At 44.8% G+C, this 22899-nt stretch overlaps 1 protein-coding gene across 3 annotated transcripts in view; it reads right to left on the reverse strand.

The window, feature by feature from the left end:
• GNA1 (glucose-6-phosphate acetyltransferase 1) overlaps nt 1-22899 on the reverse strand; it is an 85205-nt gene that overhangs the window by 17266 nt on the left and 45040 nt on the right. Inside the window, exon 2 of one of the 3 annotated variants that reach the window (XM_086505676.1) lies at nt 5234-5314. The exons of 1 other annotated variant lie outside the window; for it this stretch is intronic. In XM_086505676.1, coding sequence (XP_086361802.1) covers nt 5234-5314 — 81 coding nt within the window. The remainder of the gene's footprint in view (nt 1-5233; nt 5315-22899) is intronic. One more of the 3 variants, XM_086505677.1, reaches the window with a different exon arrangement.

The following is a 22899-nucleotide window of genomic DNA, read 5'->3' on the forward strand; positions in this document are numbered from 1 at the left end:
TTGTCCAGACAGATCATCAGATCTTGCGATACTTCTTGACACTGTCAAAGCTATCCAAAAATCATATGCGATGGGCAAACATTCTTTCTATGTCCACTTACAAATCATGCACGTGGAAGGCAAGAAGAATGTTGTAGCTGATGCGTTATCAAGGAAGCCACAAATTTCAACCGTGTCAATTCCTTATCATCATGAGCTCGATGACATCAAGGAACAATATGCTACTGATGAAAATTTTGCAAGGATCTTTGAACATCGCAAAATGGGAAACATCATGAGCACTACCTTCTCATAGATGGTTTTATGATGATACATGGCATACTTTGTGTTACTAGGCCATTGCGACATAAGGTCATGGTAGAAAGTCATGTCCCACCGTATGCAGGGCATCGTGGAATTGATGCGACAGTGAAAGTGGTAAGAGACATTCTTTAATTGGCCTACTTTGATGAGAGATGTGGATGCCTTTGTGCGAGCATGCGTGATTTGCCAAAAGGTCAAGTTTGACAGGCAAAAGGCACCAAGGGTATTACAACCACTGTTGATTCCGGATAAGCCATGGAAAAGAATTGCTATGGATTTTATCTTGAACTTCCAAGAATGCCGATAGAAAATGATGGTATATGGACCATTATTTGCCGCTAATCGCTAATACCCCACAGGTACGCACAGTTCCATCGGTCTTAAAAGTGTGGTTCTCAATAGCGTACTTTTTGTGCGTAGCATATGCTTGCCAAACATTGTGGCGAGATAGCCTCAAATTATCATTATGAACTTGGAGTCAATCCTTGATTTCTATAATTTTTCATTTACCAATCCCTCTATAATTGTTGAAACCATACATAAGCATGAATAGATTAAACTCTGAAGTCAAATGCTTGCATTGTTGTAAACAAATTTCAAAATTGGTAGATAGCACACAGGTCATTGCGTCATCTTCCTCTTTGCATGGAAGTGTGGATTGTATGGTTCTCATACATCTGTAGATAGTGCATTTAGCAAATGCACAATTCAAGATCATTTAAACGATCCTCCACACCTAACATGAACTTGTTTATGAGACCTGCTATGGGCATGTCGTAACCTTCTGCAAGAACACAAGCTGTAGACATAACTTTGCAAACACTATGAGGCGCTAGAATACAAATAGACATCCGTTAAGTGACATTTCTCTTGTCAGTAAGAGATGGAAGTCTAAATAAGCATTGCCGGAGGAAGGATAAGAAACATAAACAATTACATGTTGCTTACACAAACATTAATGTTGGGAAACTTTAACAATTAGATGTTGCTTACACGAACATTAAGGCTGGCTAAACATGGCTACAAGCGTCACTCATCCGAGACTAAATTATCGACACTCGCTTAACCGTGGTGTACAAAAGATGATGTTACAATGCTGCCAAAATATAGCCCAAAGTGGACTCATTCTCCATTTCTCTTTGCCACTCTCCCTCTATCTCATGAGACACACTTTGCCGAGAGAGAGAGAGAGAGAGAGAGAGAGAGAGAGAGAGAGAGAGAGAGAGAGAGAGAGAGAGAGAAGAAAGAAGTTTTAACATCGTGGAACAACCTCAAAGGTCTATCCAATGAGTCTTGATGTTGCAGGCTCTATATTGAGCTAATTAATGGGTCTCGATGCTTGAGAAGCGTGAATATTAAGGTAAGTGGAGTCACTAAGCGAGAACGGCATGTAATAAGGGCGGTCCCGGATGAAAATGTGAGGGAAGCAAGCACGAATGTGATCCAAAGATAGAGAACCAACAAGAAGGTGATACGGCATAAGTGTAGAGAACAAGGGCATATTCGGAGGAATTGCCCGAAGAAGTTTGATTCGGATTCGGAGTCCTGTAAGGTGTCTACTGTTGCACATGTTCCGGTTTTATAACATAGTTCACCTACCTTCATCTTCATCAGGGACTCACAAAGACTTGCGAAAGGATAGCAATTGTCACATTTCTTTCTCAGCACCAGGCTTATGCAATTGCCCCTACTTCCTTGGCAAAGCCTAGAGGACCTATTCAGTCTTTGCAAGATGGTGTGGCAAACGAGTCAAAGGTTGCTCATCTATGTGATACTACCATGGGACATATGAATGTTGGCTTCTGCATTGTGAGCCTGACTTTGGAGCAGAATCACTCGACTAGGCTTCTGAGGAGGTGCGGCTGATCTCCAAGTTTTCCCATAACCTATAGCCATTGATGGCATGCCCGCGCGGCATGGTACATAGGCGAAGGAGCTCTAACCCTGTACAACAAACAAAAGCTTCCGAAGCCTAGCGGTTTTGGTTGTTGCCGTTGGTGGACAAGCTTTTCTAGAATGTGTGCTACATTTCTCTGTAGAGAGGTGCTTCATGCACTGGTGGATTGGACTTGCAGATTTCATGTTCTCTCTCTAGCGTTTTTCTCTCTCCTCTTCTTCTCGATCTCTCCCGCATGTTCCCTCATCACCACACCTTCTGCTGCACTTTGACATGGTATTAGATAGAGCCTAGGCCTAACCACGCCCAGAGGATCCAGAGCACAAGAAAAGGCTGTTTGAGGTAGTTAGCAAGAGGGCATCTTGAGGCTGTGTTTTGGTCACAAGGTGTCTCTTTGAGAATTCCACGAATAATAATATTCTTGGAACGTCACTTCCATTCCTTTAACGCCTCTACATCCACATTCTCAACACTCTTAGTTTGGGCTATAATTTGCATGAGAGAGGAATTAGGAACGACATTGTTACCACATACATCATCTCAAAGACTTGTTTGTGCATATAAAGTACCCTCGAACCGATATTTCATCCCCAAGAGGGTGCTGATCAATGTTTGCTATGATTTTGAAAACGAAGAAACCCTTGTTTACATGCATTTTTCAGCCGGTAGACGAACAAGGAGTGTCGGTAATTTTCAGCAAGAAGTTGACGAGATTTGGGTTGCATTTTGAAGACCAGAAGGTGATTCGAGTGAACAATACATGACCAATACTTTTGCAAATCTTAATTGGAGACTTTTGTGCGACAGAGGGGACAGATTTTGGACAAATTTCAGCCAGTGTACCTGCCCTTGCTAAGTGTTTAAAGATCTCTTTTGACAGGAGGTTGCTTGCTTTACGCCCTTGGAATGTCTTGACAATGACACTGAAGAAGAATAATGCATAGATACAGTGGATGATGCTTTGGAGTGTTTGCAAACGTCTACTGATACTAAGGAGTTGCAGTAATTACTTGAGAGGAAGATTCAGGTGTTGCCGGTGTTTCCAAAGGATCAAAAGTTGCATGCCACCAACTACCAGGACTGGAAGGTGCTATTGAGGTGGTATTGGAGACCTAGGACCTCATCTTTATGATGAGCGACGAGATTGAGTGGCCAAAGGATCCTATAGTCGTGCTCTTTCTACCAAGAATGTGGAGAAGCTTGCCGAGCTTCAACGAGCTTGGGATCAGCTTAATGCGAGGATGCAGACTATTATCTTCCTCAATTGTATGCGACATGCACTCTCTTCAAACGGTTAGACGACAGTGATGCGGTAATGGTTTCTCAGCTTTCAGCCATCCAATGGCTATGCACACAGATTCTGTCAGAGGCTGTGGCAACCACTAACCTCAGTTGTTGGTTTCTTTCCCTTGATTTTTATTTGATTTTTGGGACCCTCTTTTTGAACTCACAAATGGCCGGGCATTGTGTGGCCAGTGTGAAACGGCCAACGGCCAAGAGTTTCACACCTGCAGTCGAGAAGGGCAGGTTGCCACGAGATGGTCGGGCTAGTCGGCACTGGAATCCGAGCAGTAAAAAGATGTCTAGGCTCAGTTCAAAGTCATTTAAGCCCCACGCTGCACTTTATAAGTAGGTGGGTACTAGGAATTTAAACCAAAAGAGGCTAAGTGGACACATGGCGGCACCAAATGAATTTGCCAGTCTTGCATAAAGAGGGGGCGCCCAAATTGAGAGTAGGGGCTGATTATTGTTCATATGTGAACTATTGTGTGTGTGAGAGTGGTTGCAGGTGATCACAACTTTAATGGAAAGCTTGCCTTCTCCCTTGTGTTATGTAGCATGATGATTCTACTCTCGTGCATCTCTCTCCCCTTTGAATACAGAAACGTGATACCCTACTCAAGGGTTTTTCATCTGTATGTACAGTTGTGTGGGTTCATGCGCATTTGCCGAGGCAAGAGCCTCTTGCACAGGTATTGAATTAGCTAATTGCTAAACCCCCGAGGTACAGGTGAACTCGGAGAGATTTCACGCGAGAAATCTCGTCCAATTCAAAGGGCAAGTAGCCCTACAGGTGCGGGAGCTTGAGGGCTTGCTACGGATGCGACCGGCACACAAAACGGAGCCCGAATCAGTAAATCACAGCATGTTGTGTATTTTTGGAGGTTTAGGGTTTTGACCCTAATTGATCCTTAACACCCCTAGGAGCTTCGGGGAAGCGAGGGGATCACTGTACAGGTGATCTGGTGCATTTTCGGGGCAGAAAACAGTGAATTCAGCGTGCTGCAGGTTCTCGCCAAGTTTGGGAAAGTGCTCGTATGCACTGGGAAAGTCACCTTTTACATGGGGACTTTGACTGTGAAGCCTCCTATTGCGGTTATGCTCCGAAATCGCGCTAGAGTAGGTCATTTTCAGCCTGGTAAAAGCGGGACAGCTCGTTGGAACTTGCTAGTTTTCTCCCAAGTTTTATAAGAATAAAAAAAGGCGAAAGGGGCGCCAGTATTTGGGGCCTACACGGCGTCGCTGTCTGCTTGGGAGCGCTCTAGCTCCCAGGCCATGCTTTGTTTGAAGTGTTAATTCCAATCACAGATTTATTCATGAAGTTTCTCTGTGTTGTAAAGTCACACAAGGTTTATCAAGTAAAGATTCGGGTGAAAGCTAATGTCTACCGCCCTACGGGCTGGTTTCAAATTCCTACCCTCTATAAACTCTCTACACCACTCCGGTCTGTGCCAGGAATATATGAGCATGCTGAATTTTGCGTTTTAGCCCCTTGTAAGCGTGTTTTTTGATAAACAGTATAATTGGCCTGTACACCGTAGAGGGCGGTACTAATTCAATTACCTGTGAACTTTACACAGAGCACTAGGAAGAAAGAGAACACAGATGCATCCAGCGACTAGAATGTCACTGCGCACACGAGAGCGACACCCTATAGGGCCCAAAGATTGGCGCCCATTTCAGTATTTCTTTATTCAATTGAAAATAGACGATCCAATCACTAAGATCAAAGTCTCATAAAGCTGTTCAAACCTGGCGAGGGCTGGAATTGCAGCTTTTTGACCCAATTTCGGTAACATATACGACGCCAAATCCCCTGTAGGTCAAAAGTACCTGTTTAGGACGGATTCCCTCACAATTTAGAAGCTTTCTGGCGAGCAGTAACAGAATGAAACAACTCAGAAAAGTTGACCTGTCTTTATCTAAGGTAGACAAATTAGATACAACTTCAAGTACTTCTTTTGCAAAGATCAAGTACGCAAAAAGATGAACAGATGAAATAGCAGAAGCAGAAACAACTAGAACAGACTCACCCTTAAGCTTTACATAAAGGACATGAGTCTTTCCTCTATGTACAAGGGTAATCTTTTTGTTGTAAGTATCCGCCATAGCATGCAACCTATACACCATGGGATACCCAATAACACATCACAGCCCTCAAGTGGAATAATATGAAACTCTTCCACATCCACATAGCTCTGAATGTGCAAACGAAGCTTCCCCAAAATGGGAGTAGCAAGCTCTGAATGACCCATGCCAAACCTGCTTCACCTGTCATACCCATCTCCTCTGTACGAATGCCCGACTTTGATGCCAATTCTCATGATATGAAATTTGCACGGGCTCCTAGATCAAAGAAAACCAACACTGTCTGGTCTCAAACTTTGCCCCAAGCTCTACACACTTCCGTGGCGCTGGGATTTGGCTTCTTTCCCTTGTGCTCTAACTTGTCATCCTTATCCTGTGACTTCTTTCGTGGGCATTCATTAGCAAAATGTCCCTCCTCTTCACAAATGTAGCATTTGTTAGCCTCTCTTTAAGATTTCCTTTCTTCAAAAGATTTGCCTGAAAAATGCCTTTTTTGTCCTTGTCCTCGCCCAGAAGAAGATCTAGATTGCTTCTTGGACGTGTCAGCTTCATCAGTGGGAGGGTTTATTTGTGGGAGATACAGAAGGCTTTGCTGCAGCATTGCCCTTGGTTGAAATCTATTTGCCCTGGGACCCTCTCTTGTTACTATTAAATCCATCGAAATCTCTCTTCGACAGATTACTGGCTACTCTCACATTCTCAATAACTGCGCCATATTCATGACAGTAGTCTTTGTGCAATAGTCCCTGATTTTCTTGGGCAATCCGCAACAATACTTCTCAATCTCGAGAAATCTCGTCCGATTCAAAGGGCAGGTAGCCCAACAGGTGCGGGAGTATGAGGGCTTGCTACGGATGCGATCGGCACCCGAAGGGGAGCCCAAAACAGAAAATTACAGCCTGCTGTGTATTTTTGCAGGTTTAGGGTTTTGGCCCTAATCAATCCCTAATACCCCCATGAGGTCCGGGGAAGCGAAGGGATCGCTGCACATGTGATCTGGTGCATTTTCGGGGCAGAAAACAGAGAATTCAGCGTGCTGCAGATTCTCGCCAGGTTTGGGAAGTGCCCGTATGCGCCGGGTAAGTCACTCATTGTGTGGGGATTTTGTCTGTGAAGCTTCCCAATATGGTTATGCTGCCGAAATCGGGCTAGAACAGGTCTTTTCAGCCCGGTTATGCGGGACAACTCGTAGGGAAACGCAGGTTTTATCCCCATTTTGTTAAGAATAAAGAAATACCGAAAGGGGCACCAGTCTTTGGGGCCAACAGGGTGTCAACGTCGTCTGCTTGGAGCGCTCTAGCTTCCATACCGTGTTCATTTGAAGTGTTAATTCCAGACGCAGGTTTAATTATGAAGATTTTATGTGTCCTAAAGTTCAAGTAAAGTAAAGTTTTGAGTGAAAGCCAAAGTCTACCGCCCTACGGGCCGGTTTCATGCTTCCGTTGCCGGGACCGAATCACTTTTTCCTCAAAGAGTAATCCTTGGTTGGATTTCGGCAAAGACACATCTCGGAATTAAGCTATGGCTGACAAAGGGAAAGGCATCATGAAAGAGGGTTCCTCTTCGCAGGACAGACAGACAATACCTACATGGTTTAAGGTTGGCAAGAGTTCTAGGCCACCCGTGTCTGTACCTTTTGTTGATGTGAATGCTCCACCCGTGCATGGCTTTATGACTGGGCAACTTGAAGATGATGCCTTCAGGACTCAGCTGGTTGCCACTGTGAATGTCTTCACTCGACTGGTGCAGAACCCAAGGTTTATGGAGTTTTTGCAAGCGCCACCACTGCCATAGCAGACAAGGAAACTCACACAACCAGTAGAGCCCATTGAGGCTCAAGCCAAGGTCCTTCATGCGTCCCAGCAGGATAGGGAGCACTCGCACGTTGCGGAGTCTGTTGGTGCTCCAAGACAGGTTCCTTCCGTCCATGAACAGGTGGTTAGGACGCCAATTCCACAGGTTTTGCCAGTTCAGCCTGTCTCACGAGTCTGTGGTAACTTTACTTGTTGATTTCTTTTTGGGGGAATTTTATTTGACTTGTTTTAAAGCACCCCTCTAGAAATGCCAATGCCCGAGTTGCATGGTGTGAGGCAAACAGTGAGAGTCTAGGCCAGATGGCCAGTGAGCACTGAAGTTGGGCAAATGGACTAAGGTTAGCCACGGTGGGGCTACGAGTGCAAATCACCTAATAGCTGGCCGACATTGCACTTTTCGATGTGGTTCCAGTGGTGATTGATGGTCAGATGACCAGTGTGAGTGCCATGGAAGCATCTCCTAAAATTTAGGGAATTGCTATTTTGGACCTGAAAATGTGTTCGCGTCATTACCTCTGGTATGACAAGGGGAACATTTTATTACTCTACCGCGAAGTCAATTGGGCAACCGGTCGGGAGATTTTTAGGTGGCAACCCCGAAACGGGAAATGGCCTGTAAACGCGCCAAGTGGCACAGTTCTGTGCACTTTCCTCGTGCAAGAGAAGGTAGCGCTGAATTTATAGCTGGGAGGCTCATTTTTGAAGTCTCTATCACACAGGTTAAGAGCTATGGAGTGCTTCCTTTCCCTCTTATGTACAGTGCGGTGCCAAGAGTGATGCCCTACACGCTACGCACTGCTCTCTCTCTCCCCTATGAGCAGTATGTTATGCCCCTCTAGTGGGCTTTTCATTTGACCAATGTACAGTTGTGTGGGTTCATGCGCGATTGCCGAGAGCCTCTTGCACAGGTATTGGATTAGCTAGTGGCTAATCCCCCGCAGGTACAGGTGAATTCGGAGAGGTTTCACGTGAGAAATCTCGTCCGATTCATAGGGCAAGTTATGCTGCCGAAATCGGGCCAGAACAGATGGAATTCAGCCCAGATTGTGCGGGGCAGCTTGTAGGGAACCACAGGTTTTATTCCCTCTGTTAAAGAATAAAGAAATACCGAAAGGGGCGCCAACCTTTGGGGCCTACAGGTGTCGCTGTCTACTTGGAAGCATTCTAGCTTCCTGGCCGTGCTATTTGTCTTAAGTGTAATTCGTGTAATTCAGCCCCAATTATACAAGTTCCTTTTAAGTCATTGCTTTGTGTCGTAAAGTCAAGTGTTGAAGAATCGGGTGAAAGCTGACGTCTACCGCCCTAAGGGCCGGTTTCACAACCCGCCACCTTTCAGAGTCCACATGTTGCATTAAGTGGACAGGTGTCGCTGTCTACTTGGAAGCATTCTAGCTTCCTGGCCGTGTGCTATTTGTCTTAAGTGTAATTCGTGTAATTCAATCCCAGTTATACAGGTTCCTTTTAAGTCATTGCTTTGTGTCGTAAAGTCAAGTGTTGAAGAATCGGGTGAAAGCTGACGTCTACCGCCCTAAGGGCCAGTTTCACAGCCCGCCACCTTTCAGAGTCCACATGTTGCATTAAGTGGATAGGGAACCAGTTTCCAGGCAATGCATCAAGTTTTTCCACCACCCACCTACATCCTGGGTATTTCGGGGGTGGATCTGTGTTCCAAAGTATGGCTTGTTATGCGCATGGAAACCAACAATATATGCCAAGAACAGCCTTCGGGGGTATGCAAGGCATGATGTCGAACCCGCAAGATGGACCTAAGAGCCGGTACCATCAGATTCGTATAAGGTCAGAGGATGTGCACACGACTGCATTTAGGAGGACATTTGGTCTCTATGAGTTTTTAGTGATGCCATTTGGTCTTACAAATGCTCCTGCTACGTTCAATAGGATGATGGACCGGATTTTCTCCTCGCATCTAAAGTTTGTTGGCACATTCTTTGATGACATGATAGTGTATTCGAAGAATGAAGAGGAGCATAGGCGTCACTTCACCATTGTGTTCGAAGAGCTGCGCAATCATAGGTTACTTGTCAATCCTAAGAAAAGTGAATTCTTCTTGGAAGAGATCCACTTTCTTGGCCACATAGTATCAAAGGATGGTGTTCGAATGGATCCCGCTAAGGTTGAAGTGATCAAGACATGGCCAGACTTAAATACTGTGCATGATGTCCGAAGCTTCTTGGGATTGTGCTCTTACTATAGAAGGTTTATCAGGAACTTTGCACAGATGGCTTCACCTCTACATGCTTTCCAAAAGAAAGAGGTCACTTTCAAGTGGACAAAAAAGAGGTTTCAATTTTTGATCTCTTAAAGGCAAAGCTGACTTTGGATCCAATAATTGTTTACCAGATCTTAGGAAGTCATTTGTGATCCAGTTGATGCATGTAGCAACAACATTGAAGCAGTACTATTGCAAGATGGTCGGGTAGTAGCTTATGAAAGCAGAAACTTGCAAGGGCAAGAGAAGACTATGTGCTGTCTAGTTGGAAGCACTACCTCTTAGGTGCTGAATTTGTTGTCCAAACAGACCATCAGACCTTGCGATACTTCCTGACATAGTCAAAGTTATCGGAAAAGCATATGCGATGGGCAAACATTCTTTCTATGTTCCAATTCCAGATTATGCATGAGGAAGGCAAGAAGAATGTTGTGGCTAATGCATTATCAAGGAAACCACAAATTTCAGTTGTCTTAATTGCTTATCATCATGAACTTGATAACATGAAGGAACAATATGCAACAGATGAAGATTTCGCGAGGGTTTTTGAACAATTGTAAGAAGGACGACGCCATGAGCACTGTGAGGATTAGTGGTGCTAATCCTATAATTAAGACTTAAAACTTCGTACCTAAGATCAAACTGAGACTCAAGAGACTGAATGTGTGTTTGATTGATTGAATGAATGCTTGAAAACTGAGTAGAATAGGCTCCTTATATAGGAGACGAAGAGACACAAATGAAAAGACACCTCATGGTGAAGAGACGCGACTTTAGACGTAAAGACACATCCTTTCAGCGAAGAGCTGCAGCCAGCGGACGAAGAGTCGCAACATTAGTCGTCCAAGAAGTCGTAGGACGACTCCGAGAAGTGTTTTGTGTCTGCATCTGATCCAAACGACTGTGAAATGATGCGAGACTTGTGGAGAGTGTGGCCATCTGCTCCTTGATAAGAGTAAGGGCATCATCAGATTGACCACCTCCGTCCTGAGAATTCAGCATGGTTACGCCTCAAAGGGAACTCAAACAGGTGCACCAGCAGGTTCTGTGTCTGGAAGAGATTTGGGACAGGTACGCTGGGAGCGGAAGCTGCTTCTGGAACAAGTTCTGGCTCTCTTGTGCAAGGAGAGGATTCGCCAGTAACTCTTCTTTGGGAACTTCGTCTATATATGAGATATACAGAAGAGGCACATGCACGTCGTGACCCAAACGCTGCCTGCCAATGCTTCTTACGCAAAATCATTTGGCTCTGGGTGTTTTTGTTTTAAAGCAAATTAACTTTTGGATGTCCAAATTGCTCTTTAAAATCTTGGCCAACACTTTTGCAAATGGTTGGCCAAGGGTAATAAACCTTTTGCGTAAAAATAATCTCTAGCACTGGCTAAATAATGTACTTACGTAAAACCTCCTTGCAAGTGAAACATTACGCAGCCAGCAAAGGGGCAATTGCAGGGGCATCACCGAGAGAACTGCCATCGCTTGGGACAAGAGGAATTAGTTGGTGGCCGCACTACGCAAAATTCAGCATGTAGCATTTCAGCCAGCACCTCAGCGATTCGGCCCAGCATAGGTAGAAAGCCAGCGCTGAATTCAGTGTTTCAGCAGTCCATCCTTTTGGGAAAGGGTGCGCAAAGGGGCACATCCCTTGGAAAGGGTGCGAGCGCGGAGAACAAGGGGCAAATTGTCTATTGTGTGCTCGTTCGCGGGAAGGGGTGCAAGGGCGGGTTCGAAGTATTACCACCCGAGCAAAGATGCCCGAGGTTCTCCGGGTATGCTACACACGCACATCTGTGTTTTGTCTTTACTTATAGAATTGGAACATAAAAATTCAAGTTACCTCATATGGTCGTATGTACCATCTTTCTTCTGCTTCCATGCAACTCTGGGAAGGGGATAGAGTGTAGCGGTGAGGGTGAGAGGCTCACAACCTTCGGGCCTCGGGACAAAAAATTGCTTTGATACCACTGTGAGGATTAGCACCTTTGAATGCTTAAAAATTGAGTACAATAGGCTCCTTATATAGAAAACGAAGAGACACAAATGAAAAGACACGTCTAATGGTGAAGAGACACGACTTTAGACGTAAAGACACATCCTTTCGGCGAAGAGCTGCAACCATTGGACGAAGAGTCGCAACCGTAGAGCGAAACGGTGTGACCGGTCGTCGAAGGAATGTGGCTTTTGGCGAAGAGACATGTCTCTTGAGCGAAGGGTCATGACCATCCAAGTGTAGGGGTCCTCCTTGGCATGGCACTTTGCGTATCTGTAACTAGGAGTAGATGTAATACTGTAACATAGTCACAATCGTGACATTCCCTTCCATTTAAAATGAGAGCCCCGGTTAAACGAATGACTTTTGATGTTGATAGAAGTCCGGAAAAGCATTGAATCTTCGAAAATCTTCACTCTTTTGAGTAATCTGAAACCTTTGTCTTGAACTTTTGCTTCTTGCGAAACCTTTTTGCTTTGATTGCTAAATCCCATGTCATTGCATTATTCAAAGACTTTTTAGAGGAATTTAGCATTCATGTCATGTAAGACTTCTGGTTCAAAATCTTCCAATGACTGTGAAATATTTGGTGAAGAGGAAATTTTCTCAAGACATTCTTCGAAGGGAGTAATTTCAACTTTATGAATCACTGGAGAGGATTTTGGATTGAGACTGCAATGATCTTCCAATAACGAATCCCAAAGTTCTTCAGAATCATCTTCAAAAACTGTCACTTCATGATTTGCAATTAGCATATCATCATCCAGGAAAGAATCAAAGAAAGCATAATCATCTTCAGACTCGGAATCTGCAACCATATCCTTATCTTTGTCTGGTAACGAAGTATCACTTGAAAAAACTTCTTGCTTGAAATCATCTTTGTCTTCATCAATTGGTTCAGGAGAAGTTAATGAAAAATTCATCAATAATAATTTTTGGATCTGCATCGGAGATCATATTCATTTCACAATTCACTATATCATGTTGTTTGACTTGTACATGTGAGGCTTGAATCACTCGTTCCGCATAATAAAGCCCGTGTAAAATCAGTTCACGTCCATCTTTGAACAAATTGATAGTATGTCCTTGAAAGCTAATGGTTGGATCGTACTGGAATAACGTCAATAAGGTAAAGGCATGACTTCGAAATCCAGTTGATCTGCATAATTTTGAATATCGAACTGCAATTGTCGAACTGTCTCATCACAAGTTAAAATTGATCCATTTACTAACTCCACATCATATAAATGAGATGTCTTTTGAGTTGGTAAGCCAAGCTGTCGAACTATCTGAGTGTTGACGAAATTATTTGGGCATCCGCTATCCACCAAAACATTGATGGAGCGACCATTGAGAGTTCCAAGAAGGCTCAAAACTTGCTTTGAGAGAGACTCCAAAACTGAAGAATTGCACTGAGCATGCTTCACAAGAATAGTCGTATCCTCTAAGACATGAATCGTATTGACCACAGATTTTCCTTTATCCTTAGCAGAATCTGGTTGTTCAACATTCGATGATGTTTCCGCGTTGGAATTTCTTTTCAAATTAGATAGATTTGGTCTCTTTGGACATTGATACCATCTATGGTCACCACTGCAAATTGTACATAAACCATCCTTCTTTGAATTCAAAGATGCATATGACGAAGAGCCTTGCTAAGTATTAGAACGCCAATCTCGAGATAAATCACGTCCTTTACCACGATTAAGTGGAGGAACATTTGAAGAAGATCTGCTTTGAGATTGTCGATCCTGAGATAGACGATTATCACCAAGACACCAATTATCGCAAAGACGTTCCACATAGGCAATGGCACCATCCAAGGTGATAGGAATGTATTTCTGCACATCATCCTTCAAGGTTGGTTCAAGGGCGTCAATGAAACTGTGTAGTTTATCAAAGGGACTGAGATTCTCTATCGCCAGAGTCGATCTCTGAAACTCTGTGATATACGCGGCCAAGGAACCTGTCTAGCTAAGGCGGCAAAGAGAGGACCGGACATAAAAATCCACATTGGCAGGTTCAAACGCCTTGCGAATAGCACGCCGGAATTTATCCCAAGAAGGTGTGTGTTTACCATCAGCAACCCATCGTTGCCACCAAAGAAATGCTATGTCCTTGAGCAGAGAACTAGCAAGTGACTTTCTACTAAATCCATGTTGGACAAGTAAACCTCCATTTTGAACAGCCATTGGTCCAACACGCGCTTGTCGCGGTGACCTGTTATGTCCAGCTCACGGAAGAGGGGATCTAGTCCAGATACCGTCACGATGGGCGTCCAATGTCCGGGCTGACGTAGTGTAAACCCGGCCAGTGTGGCCGACCATTATTATAAAAGGGAGACCAAGGCCTCATTTACAGTTATCGACCCCCACTGGCAGAGTGGTTAGCCCGCGAGGCTAGGAGTGCGCGAGGTCACCTCGAGGAGGTGAGGCCGGGTGGTATGGGAAGCTCGGTCTTGCAGGTGCACGCCTACGTCCTCGGACGCTGGCCCCAGCACGGGGGAGCAGCCGGATGGTGGCTATGGTCGGATGGTTCGTCCGATGCGTATCTGTAAGCGGTCTGTGTAGCCGGGAGATCCATTCTTGTTGCTCGTTTCATGGTATCAGAGCCGGCTTTGCTGTACGAAGGACTGTGTGCACACCTACGGATCGGTTCGAGTCGGGGAACCTCGAGTTCGCGTAATTTTTAGTCATTAATTTGCTGAAATTACTTAATTTTCTTCTCATAAGCATGTTAGCAGGTGAAACTTAATGTGTTTTTTGCTGATTTTTGACAAAATTCCGCAATTTAACAGGTGGGAGTGCTAAAATCAGAGGATTCTTAACAAATTTACTGGTTTTCAATGAAAATCAATGTATTTTATCATTAATTTACTGCTTTAGATTAAAATTCAGCATATGGTATACTTCCAAATCTCTCTGTAAACCCCTCTCTCTGTAAGTCTCTCTGTGCGAAGCATAGAGAGAGAGAGAGACGGAGAAAGAGAGAGAGAGAGAGAGAGAGAGAGAGAGAGAGAGAGAGAGACACAGAGAGAGAGAGAGAGAAAGAGAACCTCTCTCTGAGAGCGGGCCTTGAGTCTGCAGTGGAACTTGCGTAGTTTTTTTTCCAACGTGGTGCCCAATTGGAAGCCTAGCGTGTGCCAAACTCATGCGAGCGCAAGCTCCCCATATTCACGCGCGTGTGCTCTCTCCCACACTCCACGCGGCATCCGTACAGAGCAGAGCGTTTGATTTTTTTTTGGGCAGCGCTGGAGTTTTTACGCGTCTTATTTTATGGCCAAGGATTTTTTTTTTAAGTGACTTGGTCACTTGAGGTTTTTTTTTAAGTATAGTCTGGACACTTCAAATTTTTTAACTTGAAGTGTGAACCCTATAGCTTATTACAAAAAGATCACTTACAGAGACTTAAAAAAGTCTGCAGAGATCTCTCTTTTCACTCCTCTGCTCGTCACCTGAGCTCTCTCTCTCTCACCTGCTCATGTTCCCGCGCTCCCGCCATCACCTACTCGCGTTCAGACGCTCACGCCAACGCGTGGAGCTCTTCGAACTTCAACTTTTCGCGATCGAAAAGTGCAGAAAAGGCCGGGTTTCGCGTGAAATTTCCAGTTTTTCACGCACTTTGCCATGGATTCCTCCAACTCAGATGTGCAGCGTGACGACGCGCCAGGTAATATCCAAATTCCATTCACGCATGCTCTTTATACATGGATTACAAGCACTTTCCAAAGTTTCGACCAGCGTGTCACCGCTCTGGAAAACGCGAATGTTCAGACGAACCTTCGCTTGGCCTCTCGAAGGGGTCGTACAGTTCCCGACTTTCTACTCTCGAAAATATGGCTCAGTCACGACTGCGTATATTTCCGAGGGGGAAACCCATCTCCAGCGATTGCGGATGCAGATTGCTGCTTTTGGGCGTTCGCAGGGTGGTCCAACTGCCACAATTCCATACAAAACTACAAATTTCTCAAGTGAAGAGAAGGAGTGTACGGAATTGGCCGTAAATAGCTGGCTGCACCGGTGGACCATCTCAGGCTGCACCAGTGGACCATCTCCATGGGGAGCATGATGAACGGAGGATTCAGACGATTCCTCTCTATCTGCGCAGCAAGGCCCTTACCTGGTGGCGCGACATAACAGAGAAGCCTACGACGTGGGCTAAGTGTGAAATTCAAGAGGGATTTTTCCAAATTGACCCTTTGAAAGCCTATGCCAAACTGAAGAGTCTTTCGGTGAGAACTCTGTCTTTTGTTAATATACGACAGCTTTCGAAGAGGCACTCACCTTCTGCAAGGTGGATTCTACGCACGCTGTGCACATGTATCTGTTGGGATTGCATGAGGACTACCGTTGGGCCTTAATTAAGGACAAAGCCCCGACTGATGTCGAGGATGCAATGGCAAAGGATATGACGTTCCATTTAATAAATGGAGCGAATTATGAGAAGAAAAGAACTGCAGACCATCAATCCCGTTAGGGTGCTTCGAGGAAGCGACCCCGATTCCAACATAAGTCCAAATCACCGCCGAGATCTTCTCAGGAGAAGAAGAAAGCCAGAATTGCTTCAGTTGTTGATGCAGTGAAGAAGGGAGCTTGCTTCGGATGTGGCCAGACGGGTCACCAAATTAAGGATTGCCCCAAGAAGAAGAAGACACAGAAACCGCAAGGTCGTCCTTCGGTTCAAATTCACGAGATCTCAGGTAACTCTGATGTTGTTCAAGTTGAAATCCATCATTTAGCGCACAGTTCATACACTAACTGTACTTTTAGCACCAAAGTGTTTGATAAGCACGATCTTCTCCATTTCCCCGGGAAGATCAATGGTCACGACGTGACCGTACTCCTTGATAATGGAAGCTCACACAATTTTGTGGATGCAAAATTGGTGCACAAACTGAGCCTGTGGACGCGGGACAGTGACCATGAGTATCGCATGAAGATGGCTTGTGGCGTGGATACGGATGTATGGAATCGGATGGTTCCAGACTTGTCGCTCAAGCTAGCTGATTACAAAGAGAACCTGGATTTCCACATCATGCGCCTGGACAGAGCAGATGTTGTTTTAGGAATTCCATGGTTTTATGATAAACAAGACTCATTGTATATAGACTATGTACATCACTCTCTTGTTTTTGTTAAGCAGAACATGCCTCATGTATCTGTGTCGCTTTGTAATCAGAAGTCCGTAAATAATGGTTTTGCAATATCCATTGTTACTGCTTTGGAAATGTATAAAGAAATAAAGTCTTCTGATGCTGACTTTTATCAATGTGTACCATCTACTTGGTTTGATTCATTAGTGCTTGGTACTTCTGTCACTGAATTTCGTAAAAATGTTTCATGTTCTTCTGTTGAACTTGGGGATTCCGACGAATCCAACCTTCTCCGAGGAATCATGACTGATTTCGAGGATGTTTTTCCTGATGATCTACCTCCTGGCTTGCCGTCGAGAGGAGTAGATCATGGCATTGAGTTGGTGGTTGGTAGCCAACCCTTCTCAAAGCAACCCTATCGGTTTAGTAAAACCGAGGAGGACGAGATTCAACGACAACTGAAGGATTATCTTGACAGGAGTTTTGTTCCGCCTACCAAATCCCCGTGGGGAGCGCCAGTGCTACTTTCTAGAAAGAAGGATAACACTATGCGCTTCTGCGTGGATTACAAGGGGCTGAATAAGCTCACTGTCAAGAACAAGTATCCGCTCCTGCGTATGGACGATTTGATAGATCGGCTCCATGGAGCATTGTATTTTACGAAGATAGACCTGCGATCAGGCTATCATCAGATACGGATCAAATTGGAAGATATTCCTAAGACGGGCTTCCATACGCGTTATGGTCACTACGAGTTTTTGGTCTTGCCTTTCGGTTTGACCAATGCTCTAGCTACGTTCCAGCAGATGATGAATGATCTGTTGAGACCATTTTTAGGCAACTTCGTTGTTGTATTTCTCGATGATATCTTGATCTACAGCCAAAGTTTGTCTGAGCACGTAGTGCATATACGCACTGTTATCGAAATATTGAGAACTGAGAAGCTTTACGCTAAGGCTTCTAAGTGTGAATTCTTTAAGAAAGAGCTTCTGTACTGGGTCACATCATTACTCGCGATGGAATTCGCGTCGACCTGAAAAGTTGAATAAAGTGCGAAATTGGCTCATTCTGAAGAATGTACGCCAAGTAAAGTTCTTTTTAGGCTTTACTAGATTCTTTCGCAAGTTTATCAAGGATTACTCTAAAGTTGCTGCTCCGCTTACGCAACTTTTAAAAGGAGGGTTGAAAGGGCCGAAGACTTCGGGTCCTCATCGTAAAGGTAATCCCCCTGTTGTCTGGAATGAGCGCCTCGACGAGAGCTTTCGGACACTAAAGCACTTGGTGACTATTGCGCCAATATTGCACATTGTGGATCCTAGCAAACCGTTTGTGGTTGAAACGGATGCTAGTGATTATGCTATTGGTGCGGCATTATACCAGGATGGACGTCCTGTTGCGTTTGAAAGTAAGAAGCTTTCTGACACTGAGATGCGTTATCCAACATACGAGAAGGAGCTTTATGCTATAGTCCACGTCCTGAGGAAATGGCGGCACTACTTGTATGGCTCTACGTTTGTTGCATGGATAGATCATCACTCCTTGCGCTATATCTGTGATCACGGTGATCTCAGAGGCCGTAAGGCTAGATGGGTTGAGCTTATGCAAGAGTTTGACTTTAAGATCCGTTATAGAAAAGGATCCAACAATCCAGTTGCCGATGCGCTCAGCAGGATTCCTAATGTCAATGCCTTGTCTATGGCTGAAATCTCAACGGATTTCTATCTCTCTCTCTGAGGGCTATGTCGTTCTGATGGCCATTTTGGCAAGATATGGAACGAGGTCGAAGCAGAGCATGACTCGCATACAGGCTTGGGTGATCCGGAGACCCAAGTGAGTCGTGTTGGAGAGACGAGACAGCGACAATATTCCATTAGAGGTGGACTATTGTTTAGAAATGGTAAAGTCTACGTGCCGAAAATCGATGAGATTCGATAAAGGATATTGTGCGAATGCCACGATGTTCCTAGCGCTGGGCACCCTGGCATCCAGAGAACTTTTGCTTTGGTCAAGCAATATTTCTATTGGCCAAGAATGCGCTCTTACATAGAGAGCTATGTGAACAGATGCGCTCAATGTCAAGTCAATAAGGCAGAGCGCCTCAGGAAAGCTGGCTTGCTACACCCATTGGAAATCCCAGATGCCAAGTGGCAGAGTATTTCCATCGACTTCATCGTTGGTTTGCCTGATACTAGTCGGGGCAATGACGCTATTTGGGTTGTGGTCGATAGACTCACAAAAATGGCGAAATTTATACCAATGAAGTCGACAGTAAAAAGCCATGAGTTGGCGGTTTTATTTGTGGATCAGCTTTATAAGTTGTATGGTTTGCCAGAGGATATCGTCAGTGATCGAGATACTAAGTTCACTGGCCGATATTGGCGAGATGTGTTTACTCATCTTCAGACGAAGTTGAGTATGTCGTCTTCTGACCATCCTGAGTCCAACAGACAAACTGAGAAGATGAATCAAACGTTAAGAGGACATGTTGAGAGCCTATGTCTCTCATAGGCAATCTGACTGGGAAAGGTATCTTCCACAGTTAGAGTTTGCCTATAATAGTAGCAAGCATTCTGCTATTGGATTTAGCCCATTCATGTTGATGTATGGATTCGAGCCTAAATCCCCGATTGCTATTGGCTTAGAGAAAGTCAAGGAACGCCAAGCTCGTGATTTCTTGTATGACATGCAATCGAATTGACTAAGGATAGTATAAGAACGGCTCATGATCGAGTCACTACTTATGCCAATCAAAAGAGGTCTCCAAGGAGTCTAGATGTGGGACAATGGGTCTATCTCAAGATACCCAAGGATTCCAAGACTATGCGAACAAGAAAGCATTATAAGCTTTCAGCTAGATATTGTGGTCCGTTCTTGATCACAAAGAAAATTGACCAAGTTGCCTACAAACTGGCTCTTCCTTCGGATGTTAGTGTACATCCAGTGTTTCATGTCAGCCGCCTTAGAGTGAAATTGGGCGAAGCCGACGTTGTTGTGCCTATCGAAGAAAATGTATGGCAAGATATGCAAACTGAGTATATTCCTCGAGAACCAGAAGCAGTTTTAGATCATCGTACCCGTCATTCACGTCAAAAGGCTTATGACGAGTACTTAATTAAATGGAAGGGTCAATCTGAAAGGTTTGCTACTTGGGAACCTGTTAGAGCTTTAAAGGCTCAGTATCCCCACTTCATTGATGAGGACATCAATGGTTCTTAAGGGGGGAAGTATGTTATGTCCCACTCACGGGAGAGGGAATCTATATATACCTTCATAAGTTCAGAATAGTCTGAACTCACGAATTATAAGAGGGAATAAAGCACTCATAAAACTATAAAAGCAAGGGACACACGAAAAGAAAAGAAAAACAAAAACAAACAAACTAACTAACTAAATCACTTTGATTGCTTCGAAACAAAACTAGATAAAACAAAACATTATTAACTTAAAAATGTTTTCAAAAAAGGTATGTGTAAAATAAGTTGACGCAACTTCCTTGGCTTAAAACAAGTACTCAACCTTAAGCAAAAAAAAGGATAAGACATCTTAAAAACTTAATCCTAGAAATCAAACTTCACACAACAACCTATAACGAAACACATTCTTAAGTCCTCAGGTAAGCTAAATATGAAATCGAAAAATGAATACTACTACAAACCTACGAAGAGCAAAGAAACAAACTTGACAATATGTGATCTCAACTTCACTGCTTGTCCAAACAGGAAGAATAAGATTATCACCTTTATCATGCATAGCTTGGACAACAGCTATGACATCCCTACTCACGTCGTCAATGCCCAAGAGTAGGTGCAGGTTTATATAGAGGTCATTCATGCTTTGAACGTACTCTACAAAACCAACGAGCTGAGTTTCTATCACCCTCCGGAGGGAATCTAGTCCAGATACCGTCGGGATGGGCGTCCAGTGTCCGGGCGGACGTAGTGTAAACGCGGCCAATGTGGCCGGCCATTATTATAAAAGGGAGGCCAAGGCCTCATTTACAATTATCGACCCCCACTGGCAGAGTGCCAGTGGTTAGCCCGCGAGGCTAGGAGTGCGCGAGGTCACCTCGAGGAGGTGAGGCCGGGTGGTATGGGACGCTCGGTCTTACAGGTGCACACCTACGTCCTCGGACATTGGCCCCAGCACGGGGGAGCTGCCGGATGGTGGCTATGGTCGGGTGGTTTGTCCGACGCGTATCTGTAGGCGGTCTGTGTAGCCAGGAGATCCATTCTCGTTGTTCGTTTCATGACCATTATACGGTTCCGGCAGTTTAACATCAAGCTTCTTCTTTTGTGCAGCATTAAAGCTCTAACAGGGTGGATCTGGTTCGTTTGGTTCATCCACTGATCCAACAGGTTGGATTCTTCTTCTTCTTCTTTTGTGCAGTTCGCGATTGTCTACCTCATCTGTTGGATCTGGTTCGTTTGGTTCATCCACTGAAGCTTCAGAAGAAGGTGGCGGAGAAGCAGCACTAGTCGTCAGAGAAGTCGTAGGACAACTCCAAGAACTGTTTTGTGTCTGCAGATGATCCAAACGAGTGTGAAGTGATGCAAGACTTGTGGAAGGTGTGGCCATCTGCTCTTTGATAAGAGTAAGGGCATCGTCAGATTGACCACCTCCGCCCTGAGAATTCGGCATGGTTACGTCTCAAAGGGAACTCGAACAGGTGCACAAGCAAGTTCTATGTCTGGAAGAGATTTGGGACAGGTACTCTGGGAGCGGAAGCTGAAGTTCTGGCTCTCTTGTGCAAGGAGAGGATTCGCCGGTAACTCTTCTTTGGGAACTTCGTCTATATATGAGATCTACGGAAGAGGCCTGCCAATGCTTCTTACGCAAATTCAATTGGCTCTGAGTGTTTTTGTTTTACAGCAAATTAACTTTTGGATGTCACGTGACACATCCAACCCTGTGTGTCTGTGGACAAGCTACAGCATAACAAGGTTCCGTCAGTCCAGTCAGTCTAGATTAGAAGTGATCTGGCACTTTTGTGAGTCTATTCGTAGACCGTGTATGCCCAGTCACTTAGTGTAGATGAATATCCTGTGGTTGCACACAGCATGATCATAAGCATTCCCATCAGAATCCATCACAATCCTTCATGGGAATTTTTCAGTGCATTTAGCCTTTTTTTCCCTATTTTTGACATTTTTCACTTATTATTTTTAAGTGACTTTTGTTGGAAAGTAGGTAGGGCAAATTGAGTAAGTTTGGATATAAGCAAACCAAAGCTAGCACTAAATGGCAGAAGAGGCAGAAGGAGCACCGCTCAACAGGCACCTTGAAACCGGCCTGTACTTTCAAAAAGGGCGGTAGACTTTAGACTTAAACCTTATTTGCTTTCACCCATTTAATTTGTCGCCCACTTACCTGTACTTTCAAGACACAACAAAGGGGAGAGGGATATAGGCTGCCAGATTGCACCTGTATGAGAAGACCGACACCAAATTGGCCCCTAACTTAGGCGCCCCTTTCGGTATTTCTTTATTGTTTAAAAGAGGGAATAAACGTTGTGGTTCCCTACAAGCTGCCCTGCACAAACTTGGCTGAATTTCAACTGTTCCGGCCCGATTTCGGCAACATAACCGTACTAGGACCCTTCACAGTCAGTATTCCCACGCATTGAATGACTTTCCCGACGCATACGGACACTTTGCAAAACCTGGCGAGAATCTGCAGCACGCTGAATTCTCTGTTTTCAGCCCCGAAAATGCGCCAGATCACCTGTACAGCGGTACCCTCGCGTCCCCGAACCTCCTGGGGATATTAGGGTCCGTTTAGGGCCAAAACCCTAAACCTGCAAAAATACACAGCAGGCTGTAATTTACTGTTTCGGGCTCCGTTTCGCATGCCGGTCGCATCCGTAGCAAGTCCTCGAGCTCCCGCACCTGTAGGGCTACTTGCCCTTTGAATCGGACGAGATTTCTGGCGTGAAACCTCTCTGAATTCACCTGTACCTGCGGGGGATTAGCCACTAGCTAATCCAGTACCTGTGCAAGAGGCTCTTGCCTCGGCAATCGCGCATGAACCCACACAACTGTACATTGGTCAATTGAAAAGCCCACTAGAGGGGCATAACATACTGCCATAGGGGAGAGAGAGGGCAGTGCGTAGCGTGCATCACTTCTAGCACCGCACTGTACATAGGAGGGAAAGGAAGCACTCCACAGCTCTTAACCTGTGACAGAAATCTGCAAAATGAGCCTC

This window comes from Adiantum capillus-veneris, chromosome 29 (genome assembly GCF_014529385.1).
Source record: "Adiantum capillus-veneris isolate H3 chromosome 29, ASM1452938v2, whole genome shotgun sequence".
In the NCBI taxonomy this organism is placed as follows: domain Eukaryota; kingdom Viridiplantae; phylum Streptophyta; class Polypodiopsida; order Polypodiales; family Pteridaceae; genus Adiantum; species Adiantum capillus-veneris.